The 20,221-nt window shown below is 44.9% G+C and overlaps 1 protein-coding gene across 1 annotated transcript; it reads right to left on the bottom strand.

Annotated features, from left to right (window-relative positions):
* Positions 1-12,711: 12,711 nt before the first annotated feature.
* On the bottom strand, positions 12,712-20,021 carry LOC148127467 (uncharacterized; the record flags this gene model as incomplete). Its single annotated transcript, XM_087928648.1, has 2 exons — positions 12,712-13,418; positions 19,925-20,021. Coding segments are annotated over 2 exons (804 nt in total), but the record flags the coding sequence as incomplete, so codon positions are not given.
* Positions 20,022-20,221: the final 200 nt, after the last annotated feature.

The raw sequence follows: 20,221 nt of genomic DNA, 5'->3' as shown, positions 1-20,221 counted from the left end.
CCCTCCTGGCCAACTCACTCCTTACCCGGCAAACTTGCCTGCTAAATTTCTATTTTCCCTTTTTCCGACCATCATCTGTTCTGCTGTGCCGGGAGATTTAGATTAGCTAGGAAGCAGGAAATGGTTGGATTTCTTGTTTTCTAGCTAGTCTTTAGATCTTCGGCTCTGCTTTTAAGTACAGCCGAACCTCCCTTAGGACTGAAGGTTTGCTTGCAAGCAAATTCAGTGCAGACTCACGGTAAGCAAATTTGAGAGACTGAGCTAGCTGAAGGCAGATAGATAGATCACTGAATGATTCTGTGAGCAACTCAATCTGCCTGCCTGCTTTGCCTGATTTGGGGTAAAAGTTGTTCTTTTTTTAAATAAAAAATTCAATATTTACATGCATGGTATGTTGTGAGTTAATTTTGTGAGTTTGCTTGCAAGGAAATTTTATGTGACAGACTGAGCTAGCCAATGGCAGATAGATAGATCTCTGAATGAATCTGTGATCCTGTGAGCAACTCAATCTGCCTGCCTGCTTTGCCTGATTTTGGGTAAAAGTTGTTCTTTTTTATAAAAAAAATCAATATTTATATCAATATTTATAATATTTGCATACAAGCCATGCCTAGCCAGTCACATGACCACCAAGTCATTAGGCTACACCCACAGAACTGGTTAGTGATCCCTGGGATTATGAGTTAGATGGTCCCTGTGGTCCAAAAGGTTGGTGACCCCTGGACTAGATGACCTCCAAAGTACCTTTCCAAATTGCTTATTCTGTTATTTTGAACCAACCTAGAATTAAGGAGAAGTTTCCTGCCAGTCAGAACAATTAACCAGGATTGCCTACAGGAGTTGAGGGGTCTCCCGATGAGAATGTGATTAGGAAAATATTAGAATGTGCAGAAATGAACAGATTAATGCTGGCAATTAAGGGGAAAGAGCAAACTGAATACTATATGATATGGGATCTATTTTATCAATGGTTAAACAACAAAAAGGGAAGTTAGAAACAGGGAAACAAAATAAAGAAGAAATGTTAAAAGAGATAAGTAAATATTATGGTTAGTATGTGGAATATTACTATTTTAATATTGTAGAATGAATTTCAAGGTAACGAACGATGTTGCAGATTTTGATTACTGTTCAGCAAAGATATTTGTACTCAGACAACGCACTGTTCAACTGAAGATGGAATTATTATATGAAAAATTAAAAAAATTAATTAATAATAATAATAATAATAATAATAATAATAATAATAAAGAAGCTGTAGATGCTCCATCACTGGAGACTTTTAAGAAGAGATTGGGCAGCCATTTGTGTCTGCAATGGTGTAGGGTCTCCTGTTTGAGCAGGGGGTTGGACTAGAAGACCTCCAAGGTCCCTTCCAACTCTGATGATAATAACAAAGACCAAATTTTGCCATACCAATTTCCTCTTTTCAAGAAAATGTTCCATAGTAGACAGGGGGGATGCTGGTGTGTGTAATATATCTTGATTTGAAGAGTGCTTGACAAAGTGCCTATGATGTATGATTAGCAAGCTAGTTCCATGCAGGCTGGAAACCCTGAAAACTAAGTGGATGAATCACCCTCCTCCAAAAGTGGTCACTAACGGTTCCTCACCAGATTGGAGAAGGTGCTGACACCTCAACTCTTCCACACTTTTATTCACGACTTGGATGAAGATGTGAAGTGCGGTGGAATGTAGTCTGGATTCCCAGGAGAGGGTGGGGGGGCGCGTGGGGGCTGCATTCCAGAGGGGGAAAAGGACAGCAAAGTTTAGATATTTTGGCTGAGACGAAGCGAGTTAAGATAGCGCCTCTCTAGCAGTTCTCAGACTTGATCTTTAATGACGCCATGGGTTGCTTTAATTTGGCAAGATCTCTGTTGATCTACTCAAAGGTGCCGTTCAAAAGACAAATGGATTTATTTATTTTTTTCCTTGAAAACATTTTGCTTCGCTTCTTCTGAACTGAAGAAAATTCTTGGATGAGAAGTGAAACTTTTTCACGGAAAAACCAAAAACAATAAAGACCAGCTGCCTTTTGAAAAAGCACCTCTGGGACAACCACAACTTGGATGAATCTCCCCAGGTAGAAATGTGGCTCAAGGAAGAATATCAAATCCCTTTCTTCTTCCTCCGCTCAGCATGCAAGATGTTGGTCTCGTGCACAGAAGGCAGGCTCAGACCAACTCCTAAAATGAAAGAAAATTCAGAAGGCCAAAGAGCAGCTCCACAACCATTGGGCAAGGCCTCTTTTTCTCCTGCTGAGTTTTATGAAGTGAGGAAACGATTCTGAGGTCCTCGGTGCTCTCTGAGCTTGGTCGTTTTCTTGCAGATGTTTCGTTACCCAACTAGGTAACATCATCAGGGCTACAAGGAAGGGAATAGCTAGTTATTGCTTTGTTACCCTGCATGGAATTGTGGGGAGTTGGCCACCACAACCTGAGTGTTCAACCTGAGTTGCAAATATTCTCTTCTGTTGAGAAAATAATTGAATCCATCGTAGATTAAGTTCCATTTTTTTTTTCATCCTGCTCTGCAGATTAACTCCAGGTGAATAGAAGATCTTTTATAATGGCCATCGTTTTTGAAAGAGGAGTTACGTTGGTTCCTATCAGCAATTTGCACAACCCTGACAGGTACAGATTAACAGAGTTGGAAGGGACCTTGTAGGTCATCTAGTCCAACCCCCCCATGCCCAAGCAGGAGACCCTACACCATTTCTGACAGATGGCAGTCCAGTCTCTTCTTGAAAGCCTCCAGGGATGAAGCTCCCACAACTTCTGAAGGCAACTTCTGTTCCATGGGTTGATTATTCTCAATTGTCAGAAAATTCCTCCTTATTTCCAGGTTGAATCTCTCCTTGATCGGTTTCCATCCATTATTCCTTGTCTGGCCTCCCTCCCTCCTTCTCTTCCTCCCTCCCATATCTTCCTTCCTTCCTTCCCTCCCTTGCTCCCTCCTTGCTTCCTTCCCTTCCTCCATACCATCTCCTTCCTTCCTTGCTATATAGATTAGCAGAGTGGGAAGGGACCTTGTAGGTCATCTAGTCCAACCCCTCACCCAAGCAGCAGACCCTAAACCATTTCTGACAGAGGGCAGTCCAGTCTCTTCTTGAAAGCCTCCAGGGATGAGGCTCCCACCACTTCCAAAGGCAACTTCTGTTCCATGGATTGATGGTTCTCCCTGTCAAAAAGTTTCTCCTTATTTCCAGGTTGAATCTCTCCCTGATCAGTTTCCATCCATTGTTCCTTGTCTGGCCTTGGGTGCCTTGGAAAACAGCTTGACCCCTTCCTCCTCCTCTCTGGGGCAGCCCCTCAAATATTGGAGCCCTGCTCGTCTGTCTCCCCTGGTCCTTCTCTTCCCTAAACTAGCCAGGCCCAGTTCCTGCAACCGTTCATCGTATGTTTTAGCCTCCAGTCCCCTAATCGTCCCGGTTGCTCTTCTCTGCACTCTTTCTAAAATCTCAACATCTTTTTTTATAGTGACCAAACCTGATGCAATATTTCAGGGCGTTGGACTAGATGACCTACCAAGTCCCTTCCAAATCTGATTATCTGTACCTAACTGAATAGGAAATAAGAAATAGATCCTATTTCACCTCTTCTAAATTCCCTCTCCCCCTACAAAAAAACATTCGTTCCAAACACATTCACTAAAAACCAGTCATCCCCAAAGTGGGCAGATTTTCTAGGCATCCGTCTTTCTTCTTTCCTTTTCATTGTGTTGTTCTTTTATACTTCGAACCCTGTAAGGTGCCCGGGGAAACTCTGGGTGGTCTTCAAATGCCAGTAAATAAGTGGGGGGCTTGGGAGGGGAAATTAGCACGAAAACCAAGAGATTAGGACACTTTACAAGGCAATCAAATTTGGTCACCCTTTATTAGCTATATTAATCGTGTTTTCTTAATGGATTCCCCCCTCAGCTACAGTATATAAATGCCAATTTGGAATACAAATGTCTGGATGGCCTGTCTTTCTTATCAAGACTGAATTAATTTGCGTGGGCAAATGTACTTAATATGAGTCAAGCTGGATTCTTGGTAAATACACGGCCTTTTGCTTGGATTTTTTTTCCCCCGATTCTCCGAATCTCATGTTATAGATCTCTTGGTGGTCTTCTATCCAGTCACTAACTAGGATTAACCTGCTTAGCTTTCCTGATAAAATCAGCTCAAATCAGAGCTGGTGTACCAATTGTGTCTTTCATTTTAAAAGCATTTTTCTTGGTTTTTGTCTTATGATAGTCATGATTGCTTTCAGCATTTTGTTTTATTTTGCAAAAGGAATCATTGCAAATAATGGGATTACACCAACAGGGCTGAATTGTGACATCTCCAGTAGCCCACAGGATCTGAAGCTGTCCCAGCCAACACCGCCCATCTGCTGCAGAGATCTTCTCTCTTCTCTTCTTTCCTACCCTATTCTATATTCATTTTCTATATTCTAGTCTAGTCTATGATTCTCTTCTATATTTTCTTCTCATTCTCTTCTCTTCAAATTCTCTTCTCTTCTATTTCTTTCCATTCCATTCCATTCCACTCCACTCCATTTCTATTCTATTCTATTCTATTTTACTCTACTCTATTCCATTCCATTCCATTCTGCTTTTATTCCTATTCCATATTCTATTCTATTCTATTCTATTCTTTCTATTATATTCTATTCTACTGTTATTCTATTCTATTTCTATTCTATTTCTATTCTATTTCTATTCTATTTCTATTCTATTTCTATTCTTTCTGTTCTGTTCTATTCTATTCTATTTCATTCCATTCTATTCTACTTTTATTCCTATTCCATATTCTATTCTATTCTATTCTGTTCTGTTCTGTTCTGTTCTGTTCTGTTCTGTCCTGTCCTGTCCTGTTCTGTTCCGTTCCGTTCCGTTCCATTCCATTCTACTCTATTCTTCTATTCCCTATTCTATTCTATTTCTTTCTATTCCATTCCATTCCATTCCACTCCACTCCATTCCCATTCCTATTCTATTCTATTCTATTCTATTCTATTCTATTCTATTCTATTCTATTCTATTCTATTCTATTCTATTCTATTTCTTTCTGTTCCACTACGCTACACTACACTACACTACACTCCATTCCACTCCACTCCACTCCACTCCACTCCACTCCATTCCATTCCATTCCATTCTATTCTAATCTATTCTAATTTCTTTCTATTCCATTCCACTCCACGCCACTCCACGTCATGCCACGCCACGCCACTCCATTCCACTCCACTCCATTCCATTCCATTCTATTCTTTTCTATTCTATTACTTTCTATTCCACTCCATTCCATTCTATTCCTATTCTACCCTGCCCTACCCTACGCTATCTTATTCTTCTTCCATCCCCTTTATTTAATCCTCCTGCCTTCCCCCAAGGTCAGCGGCTGCCAGCTCCTTTCTACAATTCAGTTTCCATTCAACACAAGAAAGATCTTTCTCCCCGCCGTGGTGAGTCGGCCAGGGCAGGCGGAGCATGGCGTTGAACCAAGATTGATGCCAACCTGCAGTCAAGTTGGCATCTTTCGCTAGCTTCCCCTAGTGAACCGGAGCGCGCTCCCTGACCCTAGATGGGCAGGTGCAATACACACGCACACGCACACACACACACACACAGCCCAGGGACCCCAAGCAGGGCCCTACCGTCTCCCTTCTCCACCTCCAGCGAATTCGCATCCCGCTTTGGAAGAGTCACACGGTTTTTTATCCGGAGCGTTTCAAACGCTCCACAGGGAAACTGCTTCCATCTATCTTCCACCCGGCCTGAAAGCAAGATAGATTTTCATTAGCAGAATCGGTAATGAACATATGGCATTCGAGTTTCAGTCTTGCCTTCCTCTGATAATTATGGATGGCAAGCGGGCGGCAGGAAGGCAGGCAAGAGGCACAGATGGCATTTCCTGGCTTCCGTGCCGCTAACCTGGGAGAAATATCTTCAGATCGAGCCTGGGAGGATTTGCTGACATGTCCGTTGGGCAGGAGGGCAGGCGAGCTGAAATGCCCCTGGGCAGAAAAGGGAGTCAAAAAGTCGGAAGGGACCTTGGAGGTCTTCTAGTCCAACCCCCTGCACAAGCAGGAAACCCTATACCACTTGGGACAAATGGTTGTCCAATTTCTTCTTGAAAAGCTCCAGAGTTGATGCCCTCACAACTTCTGGAGGGAAGCCATTCCACTGGTCAATTCAAAGAATAATAGAATAACAGAGTTGGGAGGGACTTTGGAGGTCTTCTAGTCCAACCCCCTGCACAAGCAGGAGACCCTTTACTATTTAACACAAACCATTTTCCGATCTCTTCTTAAAATGCTGCAGTAGTCGGAGTCCTTCTTCGGGTTAATGGTCGTGTCAGGAAATTTCTCCTTAGTTCTAGGTTGGTTCTTGCCTTGATAAGTTTCCATCCATTTAGTGACTGTTCAAAGTTACAACAACACTGACTTAGGACCGTTTTTCACAGAACGAAATGGGGCTTCTGTCACTAAAACTAGTGATACCAACCCATCGCGGGAAGGAAGGAAGGAAGGAAGGAAGGAAGGAAGGAAGGAAGGAAGGAAGGAAGGAAGGAAGGAAGGAAGGAAGGAAAATGGGAGGGGGAGGAAAGATGGACAGAAGGGAGAAAAGAAAGAAGAAAGGAAAATGGGAGGGAGGGAGGGAGGATGGACAGAAGGGAGAAAGGAAGGGAAGAAGGAAGGAAGGAAGGAAGGAAGGAAGGAAGGAAGGAAGGAAGGAAGGAAGGAAGGAAGGAAGGAAGGAAGGAAGGAAGGAAGATGGACAGAAGGAAGGAAGGAAGGAAGGAAGGAAGGAAGGAAGGAAGGAAGGAAGGGAGGGAGGGAGGGAGGGAGGGAGGGAGGGAGGAAGGAAGGAAAATGGGAAGAAGGGAGAGGATGGACAGAAGGAAGGAAGGAAGGAAGGAAGGAAGGGAAGGAAGGAAGGAAGGAAGGAAGGAAGGAAGGAAAATGGAAGGAAAAGGATGGGAGGGAGGGAAAGATGGACAGAAGGGAGAAAAGAAAGAAGAAAGGAAAATGGGAGGGAGGGAGGATGGACAGAAGGAGAAAGGAAGGAAGAAGGAAGGAAGGAAAATGGACAGAAGGGAGAAAAGGAAGGAAGGAAAATGGGAGAATAGACAGAAGGGAGGAAATGTGAGGGTGGGAGGGAGGGAGGAAGGAAAATGTGAGGGAGGAAAGGAGGGAGGGAGGGAGGAAAAAGAAAGAAAGAGAAAGAAAGAAAGAAAGAAAGAAAGAAAGAGAAAGAAAGAAAGAAAGAAAGAAACAAAGAGAAAGAAAGAAAGAAAGAAAGAAAAAGAAAGGAAGGAAGAAAGAAAGAAAGAAAGAAAGAAAGAAAGAAAGAAAGAAAGAAAGAAAGAAAGAAAGAAAAAGAAAGAAAGAAAGAAAGAAAGAAAGAAAGAAAGAAAGAAAGAAAGAGAGGAAGGAAGGAAGGGTGAGGGAAGCCGTAAATGTGCTTAAAAGCTCTCTGCTCTTTAGCAAAATTGACACTTTCCTCCATCTGCCAAATTACCGCCGCGTACCAAGCGCCGACAAAGCATAAAAGGACTTGAAAGCTCTTTGCGCAGAACGCCGTTTCCAGGCCCGGCCAGGCAGATGCTCTTGGGAAGGTCATACGGGGGGCAGGCGCAGATGCCCGGCCCCGCCTCTCCTCCTCTCGTTCTGCTGGAGAACAGCTGCACTCGGATGGGCAGCCCCTTAAGGACTCCCACCTAAGAGGACCCCCCCAGAACACACACACACCCCGGGGAGGTACCCTAAAAGAAAAGAAAGGAAAGGCTCCCTACAGCCTGGATTCGACCGCCCCGATAAGCCCCCGGTGGCAAAAAAAACACGGCAGAGCGAAATGCACATTCCAAAGATTTCCACAAGAAAAGCAAATGCAGATAGTCCTCGACTTACAGAAGTTCGTTGAGCGATAGTTCAAAGTTACGACAGCACTGAACAAAGGAACTTGCAACCAGGGATGCGCTTCAAATCATTGAGCAACCGCGGTTCTTTGCCTGGATGCTGGGTGGGCGTGGCCATGGTGGGCGTGGCCTAGTCGGCCTCCTGCACCACCCTGGGAGTGAAAACTGTCTGTGGGAGGGGGGCTCTTTTGCCCTCCCGGACTCTGGAGGCTCTCCGGAGGCTGGAAACGGGCCTGTTTCTGGCCTTCTGGAACTCCGAGCCTCTGTGCACGTCCTGCACTTACCTGTGATCCAAAACCTCCACGTGAGGACTCCTGGGAGGGGAGGGGTGGGGACAGGTGGGTGGGGTCAGCCAGTCACCAAAACTACCAGTTCGCCGAACCAGGTGTCAAATTAACATCCGGTTCACCCAAACCGGTGCGAACTTCCTAGCAGCCCATCAGCCCTGCAGAGGTGGGTCCTCATCCAGTTCTGACCGGTTCTGGAGAACCGGTAGTGGACATTTTGAGTAGTTTGGAGAACCGGCCAACCCCACCTCTGACTGTCCCCGCCAACCCCATCTCTTCTCTGCCCCCCATGGAGTCCCAACTGTCAGAGGGAGCCCTGAAATTTCTACCTGTGTCTATGCTTTCTAGCTTTAAACATGGGTTTTTATTGCTTCTTATATGATATATATTAAACCATGAACTTGGTAAAAGACGTGAACTAAGGGAAATTTGTCATCAGAAATTGTGTAAAACTAACACTTGCCGTTAGCTCAGTTTCGGGGGCTATTTTTGATATAACTGTCTGGGACATTACGCGAATACAGAACCAAAAAAGTGCAGATGACAAGAGTTTTTCAAATAAGTGCCAAGCACCAGGATGGCACAGAGAATGAGGAAGTTGCCCTGGTAATCTTCCAGAGGAACAGAAGAGATGTAGAAAGGACGATATAAGAGGGGGTGTTATCTCAGATCATGGCCACCGATGTCGCTGCTCCTCGCTGGACCTAGCTATTATCTCTGGACCTCATTCCAATGAGATGTTGATGTAAGTATTATCTTACCGAATTGTTATTTGTACTCGGATCGCTTTCATGTTCCAAATTGCTCATGAAATAAACTCTGATTCAAAGCAAAAAAATGAGGTTGCGTGCTTGTATTTCCTCTTCTGCTTGTCTTATTTTATGACACAGCTGAACGGCTGGGTCTTCTTTGGTTGCCCTGCGCAGGAGAATGGAGCTGGAAAGCAGGTTAATGGGGTGGGGAGGGAATGGGGGTTTTGCAGTATCCTTCCCCTTTACTCCCAAGTTGACCCTTGTTCCTTAACTCTTGTTCCCTTCTCCTGGCAGCTCTGCACATGCGCACACTGGGAACAGGCTCCAGCTTTTCTTCTGCCCTACTGATCTCTGACTCCGAAGGCAGCTGATAACTATCAGATGGCCCCACCCCAATCTCTTCTCTGCCTCCCATTGAGTCCCAGCTGATCGGCTGGGTCTCCTTTGGTTGCCCTGCATGGGAGAAGGGAGCTGGAAAGCAGGTTAGTGGGGTGGGGAGGGAATGGGGATTTTACAGTATTCTTCCCCTGCCACACCCCACTAAGCCATGCCATGCCCATCAAGCCATACCCACAGAACCGGTAGTAAGAAAATTTGAACCCCACCACTGCAGCCCACCCTTGCTTACAACCATTTTTCACACTTATGACCGTTGGAGCATCCTCGCAGTCATGCAATCAAAATTCAGACATCCCGATATCCTGGGATTGCATGATCATATCGTGACCTTCTGCCCCGCGATGTCCATGGGGAAAACTCAAGATTCCCTTAATCTTCCTGAAGCGATCTTTGTCCCCGTTATATGATAGATAGATAGATAGATAGATAGATAGATAGATAGATAGATAGATAGATAGATAGATAGATAGATAGATAGATAGATAGATAGATAGATAGATTTAAAGATAGAGATGGAGATAGATAGATAGATAGATAGATAGATAGATAGATAGATAGATAGATAGATAGATAGATAGATAGATAGATAGATAGATGCAGCCAAAAAAGCCAATGCAATCCTAAATTGCATTAACAGAGGGATACAATCAAGATCAAGGGAAGTACTAATACCACTCTACTATAAAGCCTTAGTAAGGTCACACCTAGAGTACTGCATCCAGTTTTGGTCACCACACTATAAAAAGATGTTGAGACTCTAGAAAGAGGGCAGAGAAGAGCAACCAGGATGATGAGGGGACTGGAGGCTGAACCATACAATGAACGGTTGCAGGAACTGGGCTTGGCTAGTCTAGGGAAGAGAAGGACCAGGGGAGACGTGATAGTGGTCTTCCAATATTTGAGGGGCTGCCCCAGAAAGGAGGAAGGGGTCAAGCTGTTTTCTGAGGCACCTGAAGGCCAGACAAGAAATAATGGATGGAAACTGAACAAGGAGAGATTCAACCTGGAAATAAGGAGAAATGTTCTGACAGTGAGAACAATCAACCCCTGGAACAAAAGTTGCCCTTGGAAGTTGTGGGAGCTTCATCCCTGGAGGCTTTCAAAAAGAGACTGAACTGCCCTCTGTCAGAAATGGTGTAGGGTCTCCTGCTTGGGTGGAGGGGGAGGGTTGGACTAGATGACCTACAAGGTCCCTTCCGACTCTGTTAGTCTGTAATCTGAATGTGAGGATAACCTCAAGGACACCTTCTGGATTCAACAATGCCATGCGGACCCTGATAATAACTTCCTCTGATTTTATTCCTATTGTCTTTGCTGATGGCTGCTTTTGCGTTTATGTTAATGGCATCTTTATTCACAAGGCCACAATATTAGTCCCTCGTTTCTGCACCCTTCTGCCGTTATGGTGTGGATGATGACATTGAGGCTGTGTGGAAAAATATCCCCAATTGTTCCCCTGCAGGCGTTCGGGGACGCCTGCTTTTACTGCTCTGCTTTTACCTTCCCTGTATGGAGTTCAAGGACAATGTTGAGTCCGTTGCTTTCTTTCTCTGAGTAAGCTTTACTCTACGGGGTGCCCTTTCCAGGAGTGGGATTCTCCCGATTCGGACCGGTTCTCTAGAACTGGTTGTTATGATTCTGTGCAATTCGGAGAACCGGCACATCACGCCTCTGGCTGGCCCCGCCCTTCTCTGCCCACCCTCCCTCCCCACCCAGTCAGTCCTTATCCCGTATGTGCAGCATCATGCACACGCCCGACGTCGCTGACTGCATTCTTCCCTTCCCAGTCACACCTTAAGGTTTTTTTTTCCCAACGATCAGCTGTTCCGATGATCGGCTACGCCAGGGTGGGTGATGCAAAAAAAAAAAAAGAAGAAGAAGAAGCCACGCCCACCCAGTCACGTGGCCATGCCCACCTAGCCAAGGCTCACAGAACCAGTTGCTAAAAAATTTGAATCCCACCCCTGGCCTGCACCTCTGTGGCAGAGCATAGCACAAGAGATGAAGAAGCTTCTGGGATGAGAAGCGAAATGTCTTCAAAAGAAAAAGCGGAAAGTCCAGGTGCCTCCTGAAAAAGCACCCTTGGGACAACCAGGACTGGGATAGTGGAGAATCTCTACAGACTTTGAGCAAAGCTTGAGGATTGCAAGGGGGAGGGAGCCTCCATTTTAATTCTGTAGCAATTCTAGTGGGGGAAAGACAGAGGCTCGCTCTCCATCTTTGCAAAGCACCGAATATGACTATGAATATGAATATGACTATGAATAAGGCAATGACTTACCTGTCAATGAATACTTCAGCTTCAACCATAACAACACAAGAGCACACAACAGATACAAACTCAAGGTTAACCTCACCAAACTTGATTGCAGGAAATACGACTTCAGCAATAACAGAGTGGTCAATGTCTGGAATCCTCTACCTGACTCTGTGGTTTCTTCCCCAAACCCCAAAAACTTTAACCTTAGACCATCTACTATTGACCTCACCCCCTTCCTAAGAGGCTTGTAGGGGGCGTGCATAAGCGCACCAATCGTGCCTACCGTCCCTGTCCTATTGTTTGTTTTGTTTTTTATTTTTCTTATATGTGTCCATGTATTCAAAACTATGTTTATACTTATAATGTCCCTGTCCTATTGTTTCTTTTATTTTTCTTATATGTATCCATTTCATGTATTCATTACCATGTACATACTTATACCTGTTATCTCGTTAGCGATTGACATAAAATAAATAAAAAATAAAGAATGACTTTGAATGCAAGGAAAGGCTCTTGAAGTTTTTTTAAAAAAAATTGGGGCTACTGAGAGTACTTTAAGGGTAGAACCAGTTTCTTGGAAAACTGGGGTGTCTCCTTTGATGGATGCATTCAAGGGGAGGTGAGATACCCACCTATGGGTGGGGGGTGCCTGATTTTGGGATCCTGCAAAGAGCAGAGGGTCAGACTAAATGCTCTCAAGGGTGATTTCAAATTCCAGGATTTTAAAATGTCTCCCTCAAAATCAACCACAAACAAGCAGGTGCATTAGAAGGTTAAGCAAATTGCACGACACAACGGGAAACATTTGAAGGTCTATTCCAAGGGGAAAGGAGTCAATTTATACTTCAAAGCCCCCAAGGGCAGGACAAGAAGCCACGGGGAGAAGCTGATTTGAGGGAGATCCAACCTGGAACTCAGGAGAAATTTCCTGACAGTTAGAACAGTGAATCAATGGAACAGCTTTTGCCTCCTGGAGTTGGGGATGCTCCATCACTGGAGGCTTTCGGGAAGAGCCTGGACAACCACCTGTGGTGGTATAAAGATTCTTGAACTGGTCAGAAGGTTGGACTAGAAGACCTCCGAGGTCCCTTCCAGCCCTAGATTCTATGAGACAGATAAGATGCAAGATAGAAGATGGATGGATGGATGGATGGATGGATGGTAGGTTAGATGGGTTGATGGATGGGTTGATGGATGGTAGGTTGGATGGGTTGATGGGTGGATGGATGGTAGGTTGGATGGGTTGATGAATGGGTTGATGGATGGGTGGATGGATGGATGGATGGATGGATGGATGGATGGATGGATGGTAGGTTGGATGGGTTGATGAATGGGTTGATGGATGGGTGGATGGATGGATGGATGGATGGATGGATGGATGGATGGTAGGTTGGATGGGTTGATGGATGGGTGGATGGATGGATGGATGGTAGGTTGGATGAGTTGATGGATGGGTGGATGGATGGATGGATGGATGGATGGATGGATGGATGGATGGATGGATGGATGGATGGATGGATGGATGGTAGGTTGGATGGGTTGATGGATGGGTGGATGGATGGATGGATGGATGGATGGGTGGATGGATGGATGGATGGATGGATGGATGGATGGATGGATGGGTGGATGGATGGATGGATGGATGGTAGGTTGGATGGGTGGATGGATGGATGGATGGATGGATGGATGGATGGTAGGTTGGATGGGTTGATGGGTGGATGGATGGATGGATGGATGGTAGGTTGGATGAGTTGATGGATGGATGGGTGGATGGATGGATGGACGGACATTCAGATTAATCAATGGAACAGCTTGCCTCCTGGAGTTGTGGATGCCCTCCCGGAGCCAACCTGGATCTAGAGAAAAGCCTGATCGGTCAGAGTTGACAAACCTCAGACCCTTCCAGCCCAGACTGTGAGACAGACAGAGCAGAAGACAAGAAAAGGAGGATGTTGGATGATGGATGGATGGATGGATGGACAACAGGATGGACATTCCGGGTAATCAGTGGAACAGCTTGCCTCCAGAAGTTGTGGATGCTCCATCGCTGGAGGTTTTCAAGAGACTGGACAACCATTTGACTGGGATAGTATAAGGACTCCTGCATGGGGCAGGGGGTTGGACTGAAAGACCTCCAAGGTCCCTTCCAACCTTAGGATTCTATGAATCTTTCCGTCCCGATGCCCAATGGGTTGGAGACCTTTCTCAGCCAAGCCTGCCTGGAGATTTCTTTGCAAATGGTCCTTGGGCAAACAAAACCCTTCTGCAGTTAAAAATAATCACTCATGGTTTAATTATCACGACTAGGCTGCTTAGGATTGGACTTCTGGCCATCTTCTGCAGCCTTCATCTCATTGGCAGCTGATTCAAAAAGGTTTTAGGCACATTGGTTTTATTGATTTTGCTTTGCGGCGTTGACTTGGCTGCCGAAAATGTAATAAACAATGGTGAAGAATGAGAATGAAGGTGTCAGCCCATCCCAGCCTTCCCAGCCAGGAAGTTTTCTTTTTCTTTTTTTATTTTTTTATTTTTTAATTTTTAATATAATAATTCCATCTTCAGTTGAACAAGTATCTTTGCGGAACAGTAATCAAAATTTGCAGCATCCTTCATTAAATTAATATTGATTCTGCAATATTAAAATAGTAATATTCAACATACCAATCATAACAGTTGCTTATCTCTTTTAACATAGCTTCTTTATTTCGTTTCCCTGGTTCTGAGTTCCATTTTTGTTGTTTAACCATTTGATAAAATAAAACCACTGCCATGTAATATTCAGTCTGCTCTTTCTCCTTAATTGCAAGCGTTAGTCTGTTCATTTCTACACATTCTAGTATTTTCCTAATCACGTTCTTGTCTGTAGGTATCTCTTCACTCTTCCAGCTTTGTGCAAATACAACTCTAGCAGAAGTTAATATATGAAAAACTAAACATGAATTTTTTTTTCTTACTTTCTTCTTATTTTTCTTCTTATTTTCTTATTTTTCAGGTAGAATCCCCAATAGAAATATTTCTGGCTTTAAATCAATATGTTGTTTTATCATTTTTTCCAACCATGTGTGTATTTTTGTCCAGGGAGTTTTCTCTATGCATTCTCCATTCTCTCTCCATGTGGGGCAATCACACCCAAGCCCAAATCCCAGATAGATTGATTTCTATGTTGTGCTGTTGAATTTAGTTTTTCTTATTCAACAGACTGTGCTCAGTTTTGGAAAGAACCAATGTCTAGTCTCTTCAATGGACATCTTCCACTCAATGGGACAACCCACCTCTTGACTCAGCCCGGGTGGGATTACAATGGATCGAATAACAGAGTTGGAAGGGAGCTTGGAGGTCATCTAGCCCAACCCCCTGCACAAGTAGGAGACCCTATTCCAGACAAAAGATTGTCCAATCTCTTCTTGAAAGCCTTCAGTGATGAAGCACCCACAACTTCTGGAGTCCAGCTGTTCCACTGGTTAATTGTTCTCACTGTCAGGAAATTCCTCCTTAGTTCTAGGTTGCTTCTCTCCTTGATTAGATAACAGATTGACAGAGTTGGAAGGGAACTGGCAGGTCATCTAGTCTGACCCCCCACCCAAGCAGGAGACCCTACACAATTTCTGAGAGTTCAGTCTCTTCTTGAAAGCTTCCAGGGATTAGTTTCCATGTCCTTTTCCTACTTTCAGGTGCTTTGGAGAATAGCTTGACTGCCTCTCCTTTGGGGCAGCCCCTCAAATATTGGACCATTGCTATTATGTCACCCCTGATCCTCATAGGTGGGATTCAAATATTGCAATAACCAGTTCTGTGGGCGTGGCTAGGTGGGCGTGGCTAAGTGGGCATGGCCATGTGACTGGATTGGCATGACTTTTTTGGCAGTCCCCCATTTTTGGAGCCTCCTGGCCCTCAGGGAACCCTCCTGGCGGGGGGTTGCTTGCTCCCAGAAGGCTTTCCTGAGGCCCAGAGAAGCCCCCTGGGCCCCCCTCCCCTCCGTTTTTTGCCTTCCTGGGCCTCAGGGCAGCCTCCCAGGCGAAGCAGAGAGACAGCGAGGGGGATCCTGGCACAGCTGATGATAGGAACAGCTGATCGTCAGGAGGAGAAACCTTTAAGGAGTGACTGGGCAGGAAAGAGTGCAGTCAGCAACGTCGGCGTGCACGTAATGTTGCTCGTGCACAATTGTTCTGTCCCACCTGCATCCACAGGTGAGAATCTCAAGTTACAGAGTTCAAATACTTTACGCAAACAAAACCAGAGACAGAAGATTCAATTGCTCTGTTATCACAATCCTTTGCCAATCCTCCTAGAATCTGTCTGGCAATTCTGTATAATTCGTAAATCACAACGCTGTAATCAGATGCACTTCTTTCCAAGGCAAAATCCACTTTGTTTCCAGCAAAAATTACGAACTCGTACGCTCCCTTGTATCCTCTAAGAGAGGGCGTGTCAGTCTCATTAATTAATCCTTTGCTGGACGTCTCTTTTCCAATTGAGATTGACGTCTCAATCTTCTCCTAGTTCTGGCATCCAGCCAGCATCCGGCAGTTTCATCATCGCTCGAAGCCTCTGGCACACCTTCCTGATTAACAGTTAACACCTGAGGTACAATCAGGAGGGAATTTCCAGAAGAGGAAGACGTCTCTGAAACTTCTAATAAATTAGGCTCATCTCTCAGATTCAACTCCTCCCTCTTCCCCCAGACTCCTCTCAACGTCGCTCAGCAATGCAGGCTCGAATCTCAATGCCAGATCTTCCTCCTCACTCGAGCCTACATCTGCTGACTGACCTGGTTCAAAACTCGGAGGCACAACACACCATAAGGACTGACTGGGCAGGGAGGGGAGGGGAGGGGCAGGCAGCCAGGGGCACGATTGCTGGTTCTCCGAACTGCACAGAGTCCTAACAACCAGATCTGTAGAACCAGTGTGAACCGGTAGAATCCCATTCTCTGTTGATCCTTCCTTTCACTAGATGAACTCCATTCTTGCAACCGTTCTTCGTCTGTTTGAGCCTCCAGCCCCCTAAATCCTCTTGGTTGCTCTTCTCTGCACTCTTTCCAGAGTCTCAACCTCTTTTTGATATGGTGGTGACCAAAACTGGATGCAATATTGTTTTGTTTTTCCTGTTATTTGCCAAGGGACTTGCAAATTTGGGGCCTTTTCTTCTAGTCTCTGCCTTGGCCCGATCTTCCTGAAAGAAGACCAAATGGGCTTGAGTAGTCTTGAAATTGGAGGGAGTGAAAATAGCTGGAGCTGAATGAATCCGTCTTTCCTTCTTCAACGTGTAGGAACTTTGGGGAAGGAATTAATGTTCCTGGCAACGCTTCAGGATGCCTTGAATTAAAATTGGGAAGCTAGGGGAAAAAATAGATCTTTGCATTCATGGTTTCAAGTATGTTTTTGTGTGACTAGTTCTGCCCTTTTGGGAGATTAATTGCCCATTGTCTTATTGGATGAGCCTTTCCAAATTTTTAGATCATGCTCCCTTGTTTAAATTAAAAATACATGCATCGTTGTTTTTCCAAGCGACTGTTTCTGCCAGATGAAAACTGAGAATGAGCGGACAGAAATCTTTCAAGTCCTTAAATTAGAATTTGTAAAGCCGAGCTGCTAAACTTGGTCCCACCACTAGATGGCAGCAAAAGATTTGGAAGAGGAGGGGGATCTCAAATTTGCTGCCATCTAGAGGTGGGGCCAATAATAGCCATTGCAAACCAGGTTGGTCTTTTCATTCTCAATTGCTTTTTCTTGGATATTTTTGGTTTTTGGGACATCTCACACATTTGATAGCATCCGTCTGGCAAACTCAGGATGGACATTGTGGTTGAATAATGGGGGGTAATGCCACCAGTGCTGTCTGCTGGAACTGTAAATAGTTTTGTGCAGAAAGAGCGTGTGTGTCATATGTGTATTGTAATAATCTTCTCTCTCTCTCTCTCTCTCTCTCCCTCTCTCTCTCACACACACACATACGCACAAGCTCAGTATGTGGGTTGTAGAACTCTCTCACACACACATACACACACAGAGAGAGACAAGCTCAGTATGTGGATTGTAATCTCCCTCTCACACACATACAAACACACACACAAGCTCAGTATGTGGGTTGTAGATCTCTCTCTCACACAAACACACACACAAGCTCAGTATGTGGATTGTAGATCTCTCTCACACACACACAGAAACACACACACAAGCTCAGTATGTGGGTTGTAGATCTCTCTCTCACACAAACACACACACAAGCTCAGTATGTGGATTGTAGATCTCTCTCTCACACACACAGAAATGCACACACAAGCTCAGTACGTGGGTTATAATCTATCATACACACACACACACACACACACACACACACACACACACACACAAACTCAGTATGTGGGTTGTAATCTCTCTCTCACACACACACAAACACATACACAAACTCAGTATGTGGGTTGTAATCTCTCTCTCACATACACACAAACACATACACAAACTCAGTATGTGGGTTGTAATCTCTCTCTCACATACACACACACACACACACACAAACACACACACACACACACATAAACTAAGTATGTGGGTTGTAGATCTCTCTCTCACACACACAGAAACACACACACAAACTCAGTATGTGGGTTGTAATCTCTCACATACACACAAACACATACACAAACTCAGTATGAGGATTGTAATCTCTCTCACACATAAACACACACACACACAAATTTTAGTTTCTGGGTTGTAATCTCTCTCACACACACACACAGACATGCACACAAGCTCAATATGTGAGTTGTAATCTCTCTCACACATGTGCACACACACACATGCGCGCACACACACAGAGAAACTAAGTATGTGGGTTATAATCTATCTCACACACACACACACACACACACAAGCTCAGTATGTGGGTTATAGATCTCTCTCACACACACACACACAACTCTCACACACATACACACACACAAACTCAGTATGTGGGTTGTAATCTCTCTCTCTCTCTCTCACACACACACACACACACACACACACACACACACACCGAGAGAGAGAGAGAGAGAGAGAGAGAGAGACTCAGTACATGAGTTATAGATCTGTCTCTCCCTCCTCCCTCCTTCCCCATGCATTTAAATTCCTTTCAAATGCTTCTAAGCCACACTATAATTTTACTGGGGGAGGGGTGTGTGTGTGTGTGTGTGTGTGTGTGTGTGTGTGTGTGTGTGTGTGTGTGTTCAGCCTGACCCTATTACTCCCGAAGCTGTGATGGTTTTATTATTCTTTCCGCACACAAAATTATGATGGAACGTGGCAACCTCTGGCTTGCTTCAAAGAAGCTTTGGAAAATGAGATCCACTTCCAAATGTGCTCACAGTTCCACGCTTGAGGTGCCCCCATTGATACACACACGCACACACATACACACAAACACACACACACAGAGAGAGAGACAGCAAAGGCCCATATTTAATGCTGTCTATTCCTCACCATCTTCCTGGGGTTCTAAACCAGGGGTTTTCAAACTTGCCCACTTGAAGATGGGTGGACTTCAACTCCTAGAATTCCCCGGGGCAGCGTGAGAAAGGAGAAGGAGGAGAAGGAGCGCAAAGGAAAGAAAGAGAAAAGGGAAGAGGAAGAGGAAGAGAAGGGGAAGGAAGAAGACACACAGAGAGAGAGAGAGAGAGAAAGGAGGGAGAGAAAGAGGAGGAGGAAAAGGAGAAGAAAGAGGAAGAAGGAGCACAAAGGAAAGAAAGAGGAAGAGAAGGGGAAGGAAGAAGACACACACAGAGAGAGAGAGAGAGAGAGAGAGAAAGGAGGGAGAGAAAGAGGAGGAGGAAAAGGAGAAGAAAGAGGAGGTGGAGGAGGAGCACAAAGGAAAGAAAGAGAAAAGGGAAGAGGAAGAGGAAGAGAAGGGGAAGGAAGAAGACACAGAGAGAGAGAGAGAGAGAGAGAGAGATGAGGGAGAGAAAGAGGAGGAGGAAAAGGAGAAGAAAGAGGAGGAAGAGAAGGAGCACAAAGGAAAGAAAGAAAAAGGGAAGAAAGAGGAAGAGAAGGGGAAGGAAGAAGACACAGAGAGAGAGAGAGAGAGAAGGAGAGGAGAGAAAGAGGAGGAGGAAAGGAGAAGAAAGAGGAGGAAGAGAAGGAGCGCAAAGGAAAAGAAAGAGAAAAGGAAGAGGAAGAGGAAGAGAGGGGAAGGAAGAAGACACAGAGAGAGAGAGAGAGAGAGAAAATGAGGAGAGAAAGAGGAGGAGGAAAAGGAGAAGAAAGAGGAGGAAGAGAAGGAGCACAAAGGAAAGAAAGAGAAAAGGGAAGAAAGAGGAAGAGAAGGGGAAGGAAGAAGACACAGAGAGAGAGAGAGAGAGAGAGAGAAAGGAGGGAGAGAAAGAGGAGGAGGAAAAGGAGAAGAAAGAGGAGGAAGAGAAGGAGCACAAAGGAAAGAAAGAGAAAAGGGAAGAAAGAGGAAGAGAAGGGGAAGGAAGAAGACACAGAGAGAGAGAGAGAGAGAAAGGAGGGAGAGAAAGAGGAGGAGGAAAAGGAGAAGAAAGAGGAGGAAGAGAAGGAGCACAAAAAAAGAAAGAGAAAAGGGAAGAAAGAGGAAGAGAAGGGGAAGGAAGAAGACACAGAGAGAGAGAGAGAGAGAG

Source organism: Pseudonaja textilis, chromosome 2 (assembly GCF_049901715.1).
Source record: "Pseudonaja textilis isolate UNSWEBS1 chromosome 2, rPseTex1.2, whole genome shotgun sequence".
In the NCBI taxonomy this organism is placed as follows: Eukaryota; Metazoa; Chordata; class Lepidosauria; order Squamata; family Elapidae; genus Pseudonaja; species Pseudonaja textilis.
Note: the sequence above shows the minus strand (reverse complement) of the source record. Positions and strands in the feature narration are given on the sequence as shown.